This window comes from Rhynchophorus ferrugineus, unplaced genomic scaffold (assembly GCF_030347505.1).
Source record: "Rhynchophorus ferrugineus isolate W39M unplaced genomic scaffold, kcgeb_rfMv2 rfM11, whole genome shotgun sequence".
Taxonomy (NCBI): domain Eukaryota; kingdom Metazoa; phylum Arthropoda; class Insecta; order Coleoptera; family Curculionidae; genus Rhynchophorus; species Rhynchophorus ferrugineus.
In genome coordinates, this window is record NW_027472590.1 from 8716107 (window position 1) to 8731239 (window position 15133).

General features: G+C 31.5%; 2 protein-coding genes across 2 annotated transcripts in view; one reads left to right on the plus strand and one right to left on the minus strand.

Moving 5' to 3' along the window:
• Positions 1–15133, minus strand: part of LOC143205244 (uncharacterized) — a 95742-nt gene that overhangs the window by 40615 nt on the left and 39994 nt on the right. The gene's annotated exons all lie outside the window — the stretch shown is intronic.
• LOC143205236 (ATP-binding cassette subfamily G member 4) overlaps positions 11211–15133 on the plus strand; it is a 35505-nt gene continuing 31582 nt past the window's right edge. The window contains exon 1 of the mRNA XM_076418406.1: positions 11211–11355. Coding sequence (XP_076274521.1) covers positions 11211–11355 — 145 coding nt within the window. The remainder of the gene's footprint in view (positions 11356–15133) is intronic.

Genomic DNA, 15133 nt, shown 5'->3' on the forward strand with positions numbered 1-15133 from the left:
GCAAAGTGGGTACAGCGCAAGCTCACTTTTGACCAAAAACAACTATGCGTTGATGATTTGGAGTAGTGTTTCAAGATGATCAAGGGTAATAAACCCGTGTTTTTGCGTCGATATGTGACAATGGATGAAACATGGCTCCATCATTTCACTCCGAAGTTCAATCGATAGTCATCCGAGTGGACTGCACACGATGAACCCGCTCCAAAGCGTGGGAAAACGCAATAGTCGCCTGGCAAGGCTATGACGTCTGTATTTTGGGATACGCATGGAACAAATTTCATTGACTACTTTGAAAACGGAAGGATCATCAACAGCGACTATTACATAGCGTTATTAGACCGTTTGAAGGACTCAATCGCCGAAAAACGGCCGCATTTGAAGAAAAAGAAAATGGTGCTTCACCAAGACAATGCACCGTGTCACAAGTTAGTGAAAACGATGGCAAATATCCATGAATTAGGCTGATGGATAGGAATTGCTTCCTTATCCATCGTATACTCCAGATCTGGCCCCCATCGACAATTTCCTGTTCTGAGATCTCAAAAGAATGCTGGCTGGGAAAAAATTTTCGTCGAATGAAGAGGCGATCGCCGAAACTGAGGCCTATTTTGAAGCAAACACGACAAATCGTACTACAAAAATTGTATCGAAAAGTTGGAAGGTCGCTATAATCAGTATTGAAGGGAATTATGTTGAATAAAAAAACCAATTTTGCCAAAAAATGTGTTTTACTATGGCAGACCTGGGACTTTTCAATTGACCCGTTAGTAACCTATATCTTCATAATAGGTTATCTCTCATTGAACAAGTATTGTTCAGATTGAATTTTTAGTAATTATTTAAAAAAATAAAAAGCATATTTTGGACAAAGACAATATATTTTTTTAAACATTTTACTTGTCCAATTTAATTCAAACAAAATTACTGCTGAAATTGGCGACTGGAGTGAACATATTCAGAAACAGAACATATTCATCGACAAAAAAGTGTGAATATTGATTTTTATTATAATAATTTTGATAACATCTGATAATAATTAACAAAGAGAAACTCAAACAAAAGAAACCATGCTGCCAATACCATTCAAAACACTAACGACAATTAAATCTTGAATTTGCAAAACAAAAGCATGTTTATGTTTCTTCAGATTTATTTCACTCAAACAAAACTGCTGTTCAATGTAGACTAGAGTCAGCAAATACCTTCGAGTTTTGGTTTTTAATGCAGTAATTTTGATAACAACTGACAAAAATTAACAAAAAGAATCTTAAACAAAAGAAACCACCCTACCAGGGTCATTCAAAAAAACGAACGGTTATCCACGAATAAAAATGTTTATAAACACACGACGAAACCTTGAATTCACAAAACAAAATCGAGATTATTTGATGATTCTTATATTATACGACGTTCTCTTGTTATCTGAACGGAATCCAAACGACATAGAATTTAAATCAGAATCAGAATTAGTCCTGTACAGGTTTTTGTTTTTCGTCGGACGTCTAAATTTAGAGTATCTTAATTTCGTAGGTTTCTTGATTGGCCGAGAGGCGTCTCTGTGTTGGCAATTTAAAAAAAACGAGACAACATCGTAGGAAATTGCGATTACATGATCAAATTAACTTGGTAAAACGCCGTTTTTTCTGCCATCACACCCTCTGATGGATGCCTAACGTTTTGTCTCAACTTGTCTGTTAATATAGAAAAATACTGTGCCGTTGAATTTGGATTTAGCTGTCGAATAGTTTAACGGTCTTACGTTTTCGTTCTTATTATTATTTATATTTGTATTTTCACCATTGCTTTATTTGTATCTGAATTGTGTTGGGTTTTAAAAATAATTACATTTATTTCTAGATCATATATTCGTATACCCAGGATAATACAGAAAACAATAAGCAAATTTAAATTTCCAGGAAATTGTGTGTTGTTGACTAATAATATATAACATGTCAATTGAAAAGTCCCCAGTCTGACACGTAGATGTCGCTACTAGAATTATATCCATATCTTTTTTAGTTAGCCCTAACCCTCAAAAAAGATGCGTGTATAAATTTGACAGCTCTCTGATCATTAGTTTGTGAGTTATAGCATTTTGAGTGAAGCAACTTTTTTTATCATTGATTGTTGAATATAACATTATAGTTTATCTGGTAGTTAAATATTTGATGTGCGTTTCTTCTTGTCAATTGCTTGTCTTTAATTTTTGTTAATAGCGTAATATAAATATTTACAAAAATACATAATTTTAACTACTTTATGAACTTTTGGAGAATATTATATATATACATACTCGAAAAGCTATATTTGATCAACACGCGAAATCAATTTTTATCCATTTTTATAATCTCTCTCATTATTGTTTGTTTAACTTTTTTCACCGTTAATTTCTCGTGCGACAAGTCCATTTGAAATGGCGAATCTAGAAAACTAGTAATTTTATTTTCCTCATCTTTATGGAGCTGAGACTGGAAAGGTTTGAAAACATTTTTTAAGTATTTTGAGAAAATGTCGGCCTTCTCTTTATTGCTTCTCGCCCAATTATTTTCGTTTGTTTTAATAGGTGGGTTATGCTGCTGGGATCTCCTAAGCTTTTTTGTTGCTTTCCACAACGAATAGTCTGTAGACTCAGTTGGTGTCAAGTTTTCTAGGTATTCTTGAATGCCTTGGTTTTGTTCAATTTGGATTAGTTCTTTCAGCTCTTTTATGGCCCTATTAAATTTTCTTTTAATCTCTTCAGTCCTTTGCTGTTGCCAATTCCGTCGTAATTTTCTTTTTTCTGCTATCTTTTTCTGTATTGTACATGATATATTTGTATTTTTTCGCGGAATATGCTGCCTCCTGTATATTTTTTGTAAGGTTTATTGCTGCTATTTTTATATCCATTTCAGTTTTTAGCGGTAAGTTTAGAGAGATGTTTCGGTCTAAGTTTTCTATAAATAAGGGCCAGTTAGTTCTATTATTGCACAGAGAAGGGGGTTTATCTTTGATGGTAATTTTTGGAGAAATTGTTACTATTATTGGTGAATGATCAGAAGATAGGTCGAAACATAATTCTGCATGACACTTTTTTGTATCAATATTTTTTGTAATACAGAAATCTATAGCATCTGCTTTTTTATTTCTGTCTGAAGGCCAATATGTCGGTTCATCAGTAGAGATATTTTGTAAATTATCTGTCTTTATTGCTTTTAGCAGTTCTCTACCTTTTGAGGTTATTATTCTTGAACCCCACATTAAATGTTTTGCATTGTAATCTCCTCCGGCTATAAATCTATTACCTAGCGTACCAAAGAATTCTTGAAAGTGTTCTGCCTTGTTGTTATTAGAGATTAATATTAAAAAAGCTCCTGGTTATGACCTAATTACTGGTAAATTTTAAAAGAACTATAGCAGAGAAAAATAGCAGAAGATGTGACCTCCTACCGACCTATAAGTTTATAACCGTATATATATATATATATATATATATATATATATATATATATATATATATATATATATTATACTACAAAGAAGCTAAACTATACAATAGAAAAAAGAAAAATTATGCCAGAACATTAATTTGGCTTTCCAATAAGCATGGGACTATAGAATAAGTGCATAGACTTGTGAACAAAATAAACACTGACCTAAATGCCAAAAGATATTGTTCGGCCGCTTTTCTAGACATATCTCAGGCTTTTGACAAAGTATGGCTTACGGGCTTGCAGGTTAATCTAAAAAAACTTCTCCCTCATCCGGACTATCAGTTACTAAAGTCGTATCTCACTGATAGACTTTTATTGTAAATCAAGGCGATGAACATTCCGAATTAGGATAGCATCTTAGCATCCCATGAAGGTCCAGTCACAGCATCAACAAACCTACAAACCCACCTGGAGCAAATACAATTATGGTTGAAAACATGGCGCATTAAAGCCAATGAAACAAAATCCACGCATGTAACGTTTACCCTGCGTAGAAAAACATGTCCACTAGTGAATATCAATCATCATCAACTCCCCCAAGCAGAGCATGTTAAATATCTTGGTATGCACTTAGATCGACGCTTAACCTGGAAGAAGCACATACTCTCTAAACGGAAACAACTTGGACTTAAATTGCATCAAATGTATTGGCTCATCGGGCGCAAATCCAAGTTATCATTAGATAACAAGGTATTGCTGTATGAGTTTATACTCAAGCCCATTTGGTCATATTGAATCCAACTATGGGGTACCGCTAGCAAATCTAATATATCCATCATTCAACAGTTCCAAAATAAGGTGTTGCGTGCCATTGTTGATGCTCCGTACCATATTTCAAATAAAGTGATACAACGCGATATTCCTCTAGAACCTATAACGAGTGTAATTCAACGTGTTTGTGTGAAGTACTTTGAAAGAGTGTCGGTGCATCCCAATGTACTCGCTAATCAGCTAAATATGCGACGTGATAGTGAAGTGCGTAGAATAAAACGTTTAACACCACCTGATCTGATTACTGGACATATGTAGACTTTAGACTAATTAATTAAGATAATATTTTATACAGAAGATTACTTAATGAAGTGATATTCTACATGCCATGTATATATATAATATAGTCATAAGAAATAGTTATTGCCAATAGGGCAGATTATGGAATAACGAAGAATAATAAAAAAATCCATTTTTTTTCAAAATAACAAAAGATGCTTCACTCAAAATGCTATAATTCACAAAATAATGATCCGACAGTTGTCAAATTTTACATGCATCTAAGGATGGTTAGGGCTAACTAAAAAACATATGGATTTAATTCTAGTAGCGCCATCTATGTGTCAGGCCGGGGACTTTTCAATTAACCTGTTATATATAAATGCAATATTGTTTAATAAATAATAATAAATTGCAATCGAATAAAAATATTAAAAAAACCAGATCAGATGAAAACAATTTTTATTTGCGATAGGTAAATAAAATGTTTCTCTATTTGGTCACGTTCCCGGATGGCGTCGTTCGATAAAATGATGTTTTTTGATTTTTAGTCAGCACGAACGGGAGATGAACACTCCATCGAAGGGGATTACCTCATTTTCCCCCCCATTATTTAACCAGATGTTACGTTTGATCGCTATTTTTTACAGCAAAGTTAAAAAGTAAGTTCGAACGGTGTACTTCTGTATGGAAACGGATACAGAATGAAATAAATTGAACAATTTTGTGTATCTGATTTAGTATTTATGTATATAAGGCGGCAAAGCGATAAAAGGTAAAGGCTAGTGTTGGGAACTATCGACCGAAATCGACTATCGACTGATTAGTAATTGACTAATTTTTACTATCGACTGTTTCAGTAGCTATTTTTGGTCCGGCTGATTTTGTTACTATTTACTATCAACTGTTTCGATCGTGTACTTTTAGTTACTATTTTTGGATCTACTGGCTTCATTAGACTGATTTTTAACGTTCTGGCTCTGTCGTCCTAGCCGCAACCTTGACAAAAATGCACTCAATTTATGCTTACATAGATTTATATGTCATGTATATAGTTTTATGATTTTTTTAGTAGTTTGCTTGTAAATAACAATATATTGTATATTAATATAGTAGCATTTTGGAACGATATTTTTTAAGATTGTTAATGTAATACGGTAAAAACACCATAGGGTTTCTATGGCAATAATAGGTATTATTTTGATTACTCTCTCGATTTTTGTTAAAAAATATTTCCGTGCAATAATAAATAAAGCATTTACTTTATTTAAAAAAGCTCAAGTAGTTATTGTGCGATCATTTTTAATTATGTCATAATTTTTTTTCTATGATTAGGTATATGTTTAAATATTATTTAGTATTTATGGTTATTGTACATCTTTAGTTTTTTGGTTTTGTTTAGGTTCTATTGTACTGTCTATATTTATTATAGTATATTATTTGAAAATAGCAATGAACATAAAATACGATAAAACATTTGTGGTGTATTATTCCTTTCCATAGAGAAATTCCATTCCTTTTTAAGATCCACAGAATATTCAAATATAAAAGTATTTCTACTTCGTTTAAAATGAAATTATTAATTGCATGTTAATAGTATTCAGTAATTATTTTTTTCCTTTTCTCTTTTAAAGTTAATACGTCAAGGAATATGTACATCTTCGTCTCGCTTATTTCCGTTGGAAAATATAAGCACATATAACTTTAACTACTCCAAGCAATTATCTTCGTCCTTTCCTCTCTCGCAATTTATACAGGAAAGCGTTCGGACATCTTCGTCAGACATCACAAATTGAACAAAACGGTGGAACCATGCATTTGACTGAAAATAGTAATTACTATTTTGTAAATAGTAATTGCTATTTTTTTACTATCGACTGTTTTCAGATAGTTCCCAACGCTAGTAAGGACATAATGAATGAAAAAGGCAACAGAAGGACATGATTATAAGAATAAGCTCAACGATAGGAAGAATGAAGAATAAAGAAAATAACTTGAAATTACCAAAATAGGAATTTTTGAAATTAAAAACCTAATACAATATCCTGAAACGTGCAAGGACTGACAGGGAAGGAAAGGGAACTGGAAGGAAGGATTTGAAGAGGTTGAGATTGATTAGAATACTAGCAGTAACCAAAACAAAAAAGAAGAAATCTGCATCGTTGACAGAAGTAGACCACATAATAGGAATTTCAATTCCAGTTAATTGAAAAAAATTAAAAGAGAACAGCCTTATGATCACTCCGGAATCCTACCGACCGCGCAAGTTATATTTTGTGAAAAAGTATTAAACAAGATTTTTTTAATTTTACTTAAAAAACTATTTTACTTTACCGAAAGAAGATGTGACTTGAACAACGGCGATTCAAAGCTATACTAGGGGTTCTTATCTATTAGAAAACAGAAGAAACCCCTCTCACTCGTTCACTACTCAGGTAATTTTCATCACGCATTAAAAAAGTCCGTCCAGTATTCTTTAATTTATAGGGTTTTCATTACATCCGAATAAGATTGTTTAAAAACAAAATGAATAATATCAGAACTGCGGATATAAATAAAAGTATCCTCCAAATCAGCAATAATATCCAGTGATCACCTACAATCAAAAAATAAAATATTAACAAATAAATTTAAAATAGCAAACCCAGCTTCCGTATCAATACAGTCACTGATGTAATGTACTGCAAACCCAGAAATTTTCTACAAAAACAGACTAGGAGCAGCGGTTATTGACTATCAGAAGAAAGTGAAGCACACGTACAACCAAGTTAAGAAAAACCAATGCCCAAACCACCACCAATATCTTTATGAATAAACAAACCCATTCACAACCTATTGAAGAGTATTACAAATAATTATACTGTTAAAACAGATAGTTTTGACAATACAATGAACTATAAAACTACAGGTGCTCGATGCTGAGTTCTTTAAAATTTTGATAAAGTAATTAGATAAGAGAAATATGCAATATCATACATTCAAAGTTCTGGAAAACGTTCAAATTTCTATTAAGAATATTACACCACATCCCAGCCACCATTACATCGCCAGTTGGTAGGCTTAAAGCCGAGGACCGTGGTTCGGAGCCCACGTTAAACTATAGGCCCAGTCCAGATAAGCCCTCGTTGATAAAAAGGAGACTTTAAGTATTAAAAAAAACACCTGTTGGTGAATACTCGAGGAGGTTTTATTCACTGACAATCTAAGAAGTAGTTATTGGTATTGTTGGAGAACTTTGCAAGATTAGTGATACGATGATACGAGATGTTGATGATACGAACTTCATTTGGTCATCTAGCATAAATATAAAATATGTGTGCGTAGTATCTGTATGATTGTTCGTACGATTCTGTATGGTATTCTTGTTGATTCTTGTTTTGAAGACTAAAATATATAAAAAGAAATAAATATAACAATAAATATAAAGGCCACTTGATGTGCCACAGTGATATAACCCAAAAAAAAACTATATGACTTGTACAGTTCAGTAAAAATATATGAAAAAAGAAGCAGAAGTATTGGAAACAATTAAGAACTGAAGAAAACAGGAGAAAATTCAATATGACGATAAAAAAGTTGAAAGGGTTAACCCAAAATGAATATAACCAAGGAATCTATCTACAATATAACTACTAAGGCTACGTATTTTTTAAAAATTACAATGTTACAAAAAAAGCAGACACATTTTATGAAATTATGCTTTAAAATTTTAAACAAAGCTGTTTCATTCTAAAAACTAAATATTCAAAAACCTATAACAATTGATAATTTGGAATGTTAAACAAAGCTATTTGGTTCTAAAAACTATAAAAATTTTCAATATAATTAATGTAACTGTTAATAGACGACATGTTGGTTAATAGAAAGGATAAGTATACATTCGGTATGGCGTAGTAATACCGTTAAATTACTAATTAATCGATTCTAATGGAGGAATCGCTTATTAAATCAATTAATCATATGCTAATGTATCGATACTTTGCAATATAAGTTTCTCTTATATCTAGTTATGACTCCTATTAGGGTAGATAGTAGAAACTACTGATTTACACTACTGATCCAAATGTTATATGAACTATAACTTTAAATAATATTATATTATATTAACACAATAGCAATGTTGAATGCTTGACATTTTGTTTATTATTTGAAAGACTGATTATGCGTAGAAAATTATGTGCTATATAATTATACTAGTTAATAGCTTCCTGCTTTTCTAAACACGAGCTAAAAGACCATAAATTTAAAATTTGAATGTACTGATTGTGTGTAATAGAGCTGATGTCTGAGCTGAAATTAATAATTCATCATTTTTGGTGATCATAGTGGGCGAAACAACTAATGTTGCTACAAAATTCGATCTGGTAGTTATATTTAGATATGTTCAGGATGGTGAGTCAGTTGGGCATTTATGGAATTATTTAGTCCCTGCAAAATGTGATGCAGAAACACTTATTAAAACAATTTTAAGAGTTATAGATCATTTAAGTCACAATTCACACAACAAGCTGATCGCACCAAGCTAGGATGGAACAGTGGTGATAAGTGGCTAACATACAGGCATTCAAGCATTAATTAAAAAAGAGTAACCCTTTGATCACTATGTACACTATTATGCACACCAATTAAATTTAATTGTGTCTAAGGCTGTTTCCACAAATAAGCAAGTACATGTATTTTTTGGCAATCTACAAGGCATTCCTATTATTTTTAATAATGACCCCAACATGTAAAAGTTGTGAACAGACGAGACACTCACGGCGCTTCAAGCCGTTGGAACTATTAATGTTGTGTTCGAAAATAGAAACCATCCCATTGAGTGAGTATATGGATGAAACAGAAGATCAGTACTTTATAAAAATACTCTGTAGTATAGCAGCCTGTATTCGCCGTACAAATGATCCAATCTTCAATTATTGACTAACTTTCCGGAATCTACTGGAGTTCTAAAGAATATTGATAACATCATTAGTGAAGCGTCAGATACAATAAGTCATTAGCCACCAGAAAATAAACGCAATCGTCCAGGCAACAGTAAATTTTGTCACCGAAGGTGCGTGATGTTATAATTAATTGTGGAAAAGTTCGATTTTTTTAAAGAACATCTAGTAGTTGCACTACTTTTCTTTTCAGAATACTTTGGATAATATTGCGGTAAATTTCCTGAGGATAAATTCACCTTCATATCTGACTTTTATGCCACATTTGATAAAGAAGGACTACGAACTGTCATTTATTTATTCAAGAAATTATTGCTGAATATCAAATGGTGCACCATCTACTATGAAATTGTTAATAACAAACTATCTAGGAGAAGGAGACTAGACATGACCACATCAACAGCTCTTTCCATTCTATCTATTAAAAAACAGTCTATTTCCGAAAGAGACAATTTTAATGACAAAGTGATTACCAAATTTGCGGACAGAAAAATAGGTAAGTTTTTGCAACAATTGCAGAACACTTTGGACAGCGTTGGATTACTAGTTAGTTTGATGTTTTACAAATCCAAATAGATTTTCTTTTGTTCTAGCCTATAACCAGGCGGTGGAATACATGACGCATACCTGATCACGAAGACTTGCCCTGGAGTGACAATACACTAAACCGAAACCGCCTCACAGTTGACCCCTGTGGGTCACTACTGCTACTGCATTTAAAAACCGAATTGTTCGTCGGGAATAATGTTGTTTTCCTTTGTGAGGAAGTTAAGAGCCGAGAGCTTGCCCTCTCAGCAAGCTTCGAAATAGCACTGCGAAGGCTTATAAGCCTGTAGTCAGATTCGAAGAGGCCGGGAAATGTTGCAGCTCATGATGGAATTAATGATGTTTGCCAGTTTCGCGAGCTGCGTATGCGGGAGTTTTTTAAATTGGATAATAATTTTTGGTTTGAAGTTTGCCCATCATAGTTTGTAGAGACTTTGGAGACACGAGATGGTTGAGAAGAAGGGTTGGGATGACTGGACTTTTGGTCGAGCTAGAATCATTAATGACAGTGTCGTTGATACAATTTTTTTTAATATTAGGCAAAGCCAAGTGTGTCTTTCGACTAACCTGAGCGGTTCTTTGATTTTAAGTATAATCTGCTCTGCTTTTTGTCTAACGTGATGTTTCCATTTTAACCTACCATCAAGAAGAATGACGAGTTATATCACTGATTCTGCTTGAGAACTCAAACGTCCGGCAAGTGATATAATTTGAGGATTTTGTTGACTGCAACTTGTACCTTTTCTACAGATCTAGACAGATATATGTCTTTTACCATAATAACTGTGTTGGTAAATATTCCAAGAACTGTTTCTTTTGTTCTTTAATAGGAATAGTTCCAGGACACTACCCTGTGAACTAATAGGGGTATCAGATCAACAAACTGAAGGCTTGCTGATTATCAAAAACCTTAAAAAGACTGTACAATAAACGGGTTTTATTAAAAATATAATAAAGTACTATCAGTGGAAATTATTTTTTCGCTTATCTTTATTGCTATTTCGTTATCTGCGATTCATGAACTCGTCGTAAACCGACACAACGCTATCCCTGGTACCGGCTCGAGCACGATCCGTCAACAATGAAAAGAAAGCGACAGTACCGCCGCTAGTACCCCGGCCGCCCAGTGAAAGCGATTCCGTTCCCAATCGACACTCCACAGCAGCAGGAAACGGTATTTCGCGCATCACCAACAACAATCGCCGCTACCTTTAACAGTTCTGCAGTGCTACGGTACCGAGCTGGGCACATAGTCGGTGGTACGATGGCAGAACGAGCGGAAGAAGAGCGGGTACCGCTACGTTGCGACGTTCCTTTGAAACAGCTGAATCGAATCGCGAAACGAGCTCCAGTCGACATCGATTTCCAGGATTTAACGTACTCTATCCGGGATTCCTACACTGGAAAAGGTTAGAATTATGTTACGTATAATATAGAGAATTTTTAACAGGTTTGTGCAATAGTTATAAAATGTTTCGAATATGTGGAACCGACCCATAATATCTGACAGACCATAAAAAAAATGCCCATAATATGGAGTTGGCACAACCCTTTTTCACTGTGACAATGTCAAAACTGCAACAAAAAAACGAATCTTTCTGGACTTTCTGTTTTCATATTTAGCTTATTCTCCAACTGAGACTCACCGGCACCAAATAAAACTTATTAATTTAAACACTAACTTAACAAATACAGCTTCCAGCAATTTCCATCCAGAATATTTAATATTTTTAATAATATGCTGAATATATTGATAATAAGAAAAATATGCCTTAGACATTATTTAAAAATTCTTTTGTTACTATTAATATTACTGTTTCCAAAATAAGTAACAAATTTGGTAAAACAGAGTAAAAATTAACTATAATCACTAACCTCACAAATACAGCTTCAAGCAATTTCCAGCCAGAATATTTAATATTTTTAATAATATGCTGAATATATTGATAATAAGAAAAATATGCCTTAGACATTATTTAAAAATTCTTTTGTTACTATTAATATTACTGTTTCCGAAATAAGTAACAAATTTGGTAAAACATAGTAAAAATTAACTATAAACACTAACCTCACAAATACAGCTTCAAGCAATTTCCATCCAGAATATTTAATATTTTTAATAATATGCTGAATATATTGATAATAAGAAAAATATGCCTTAGACATTATTTAAAAATTCTTTTGTTACTATTAATATTACTGTTTCCGAAATAAGTAACAAATTTGGTAAAACAGAGTAAAAATTAACTATAATCACTAACCTCACAAATACAGCTTCAAGCAATTTCCATCCAGAATATTTAATATTTTTAATAATATGCTGAATATATTGATAATAAGAAAAATATGCCTTAGACATTATTTAAAAATTCTTTTGTTACTATTAATATTACTGTTTCCGAAATAAGTAACAAATTTGGTAAAACAGAGTAAAAATTAACTATAATCACTAACCTCACAAATACAGCTTCAAGCAATTTCCATCCAGAATATTTAATATTTTTAATAATATGCTGAATATATTGATAATAAGAAAAATATGCCTTAGACATTATTTAAAAATTCTTTTGTTACTATTAATATTACTGTTTCCGAAATAAGTAACAAATTTGGTAAAACATAGTAAAAATTAACTATAAACACTAACCTCACAAATACAGCTTCAAGCAATTTCCATCCAGAATATTTAATATTTTTAATAATATGCTGAATATATTGATAATAAGAAAAATATGCCTTAGACATTATTTAAAAATTCTTTTGTTACTATTAATATTACTGTTTCCGAAATAAGTAACAAATTTGGTAAAACAGAGTAAAAATTAACTATAATCACTAACCTCACAAATACAGCTTCAAGCAATTTCCAGCCAGAATATTTAATATTTTTAATAATATGCTGAATATATTGATAATAAGAAAAATATGCCTTAGACATTATTTAAAAATTCTTTTGTTACTATTAATATTACTGTTTCCGAAATAAGTAACAAATTTGGTAAAACAGAGTAAAAATTAACTATAATCACTAACCTCACAAATACAGCTTCAAGCAATTTCCAGCCAGAATATTTAATATTTTTAATAATATGCTGAATATATTGATAATAAGAAAAATATGCCTTAGACATTATTTAAAAATTCTTTTGTTACTATTAATATTACTGTTTCCGAAATAAGTAACAAATTTGGTAAAACAGAGTAAAAATTAACTATAATCACTAACCTCACAAATACAGCTTCAAGCAATTTCCAGCCAGAATATTTAATATTTTTAATAATATGCTGAATATATTGATAATAAGAAAAATATGCCTTAGACATTATTTAAAAATTCTTTTGTTACTATTAATATTACTGTTTCCGAAATAAGTAACAAATTTGGTAAAACAGAGTAAAAATTAACTATAAACACTAACCTCACAAATACAGCTTCAAGCAATTTCCAACCAGAATATTTAATATTTTTAATAATATGCTGAATATATTGATAATAAGAAAAATATGCCTTAGACATTATTTAAAAATTCTTTTGTTACTATGAATATTATTGTTTCCAAAATAAGTAACAAATTTGGTAAACCAGAGTAAAAATTATTTTTAATGAATTATGAAACATCATTAACAACATTCATATTAATTTTTGTATACTTAAAAAATAATTACTACCAAATGAGTGAAATTAGAGTCAAGGAAATAAGTAATTTTTACAAAATAAAACACTTATACCAAAAATGCCAAGAATCATCTATGAATTTAAAGTTTAACGAACAAATAATTCCCATTAAATATTTTTATATACTAAATAATAATAATATAATAAAAATCGCTTTAAAATGTATGTTTATGTTAATTTTAACTTACTCAATCTAATATTCATATACTGTAAAGGTTATAAACAATTTAAGGCATTTTGAAAAAAAACAAGCCTTAAAGGCCAACAAGTAGCATGATGCCATTATTTAAACAGAATTGTTAAGATCTTGTGCTAGATATCTCCCATTGAGTCTCATTGGCACCAAATAAAAAAATCACTAAAACCACCTCTCACCCAAAATATTTGAATTTTTAGAAACTTCATGCTGAAGTTGCTGATAACATGAAAGTATTTTCAGAGGTGAAAAAACTTATAGTCCAAAAATGTTTTGTTATTATTGATGTTATTTTTCTGAAACGTTACTTGTTAGCACTATATTTGGCATTACTAAATTTGCCAAGAATAAAAAAATGATTTTAATGAAATATGAAGCCTCATTATTAACATTTATTTTAATTTTTATATATTTAAAGTACCAAAAACATATTTTATTTAAAAACAATTCATTAATGTGACAAGTAATTTTTTTTATTTTATTAATCTCATTCCAAGAATCATAATTTAAAAGAGCAAATTAACTAAATCTAAAAGAGCAAATGAATTCCATTATATATATATATATATATATATATATATATATATATATATATATATATATATATATACATATAACTAGGAGAACCCATCGTCCTTATCTCAGTCTCTGGTGAAATAATGTTTATACATGTCACTGCTGTATTTTTTAATATATGCACCTCACTAGACAACACTACACAAGCTCAGATGGTTTGATTATTTTGAGTCCTGTTCTGGTGGTATCCAAAAGCTGCAATATTTCAATATTCTCATGAGAATGGAGTCTTTCCTCATGCCCCCTTGCAATTCTTTTGATTTCTTATCTGACTGTGGGTATCTGAAGGTCTCGATATAGGTAATCAGTCCTATAGTATTTGGGTGCGCTCACAATACCTCTCAAGACTTTGTTCTGAAAAATATGTATTTTCATTATGTTACTCTTTGCAGAACATGCAGCATAATTGAACTCCGTATGTCCATATAGGTTTAATATATAGGTGTTAAAGTATTGGTCCCAGTACACTTACTTGTGGTACACCTGCTTTTGCTTCTTTTATTGTAGAGTAAGCTCCTTCTAGTTGAACTTTAAACATTGTAATTGTAATGTACGATTTTAATAGTTCGATGTGTTGTTTTGGTAGCATTCTCTGTAGTTTATGGACAAGGCCTTTATGCCAAACCTTATCGAAGGCTTGTGTTACATCTAAAAATATAGCTGAGCATATATTTTTACTTTCGTAAGCCTTTTCAATAACATCTGTTATTCGGTGGACCTGGTCAATTGTTGAATGCTT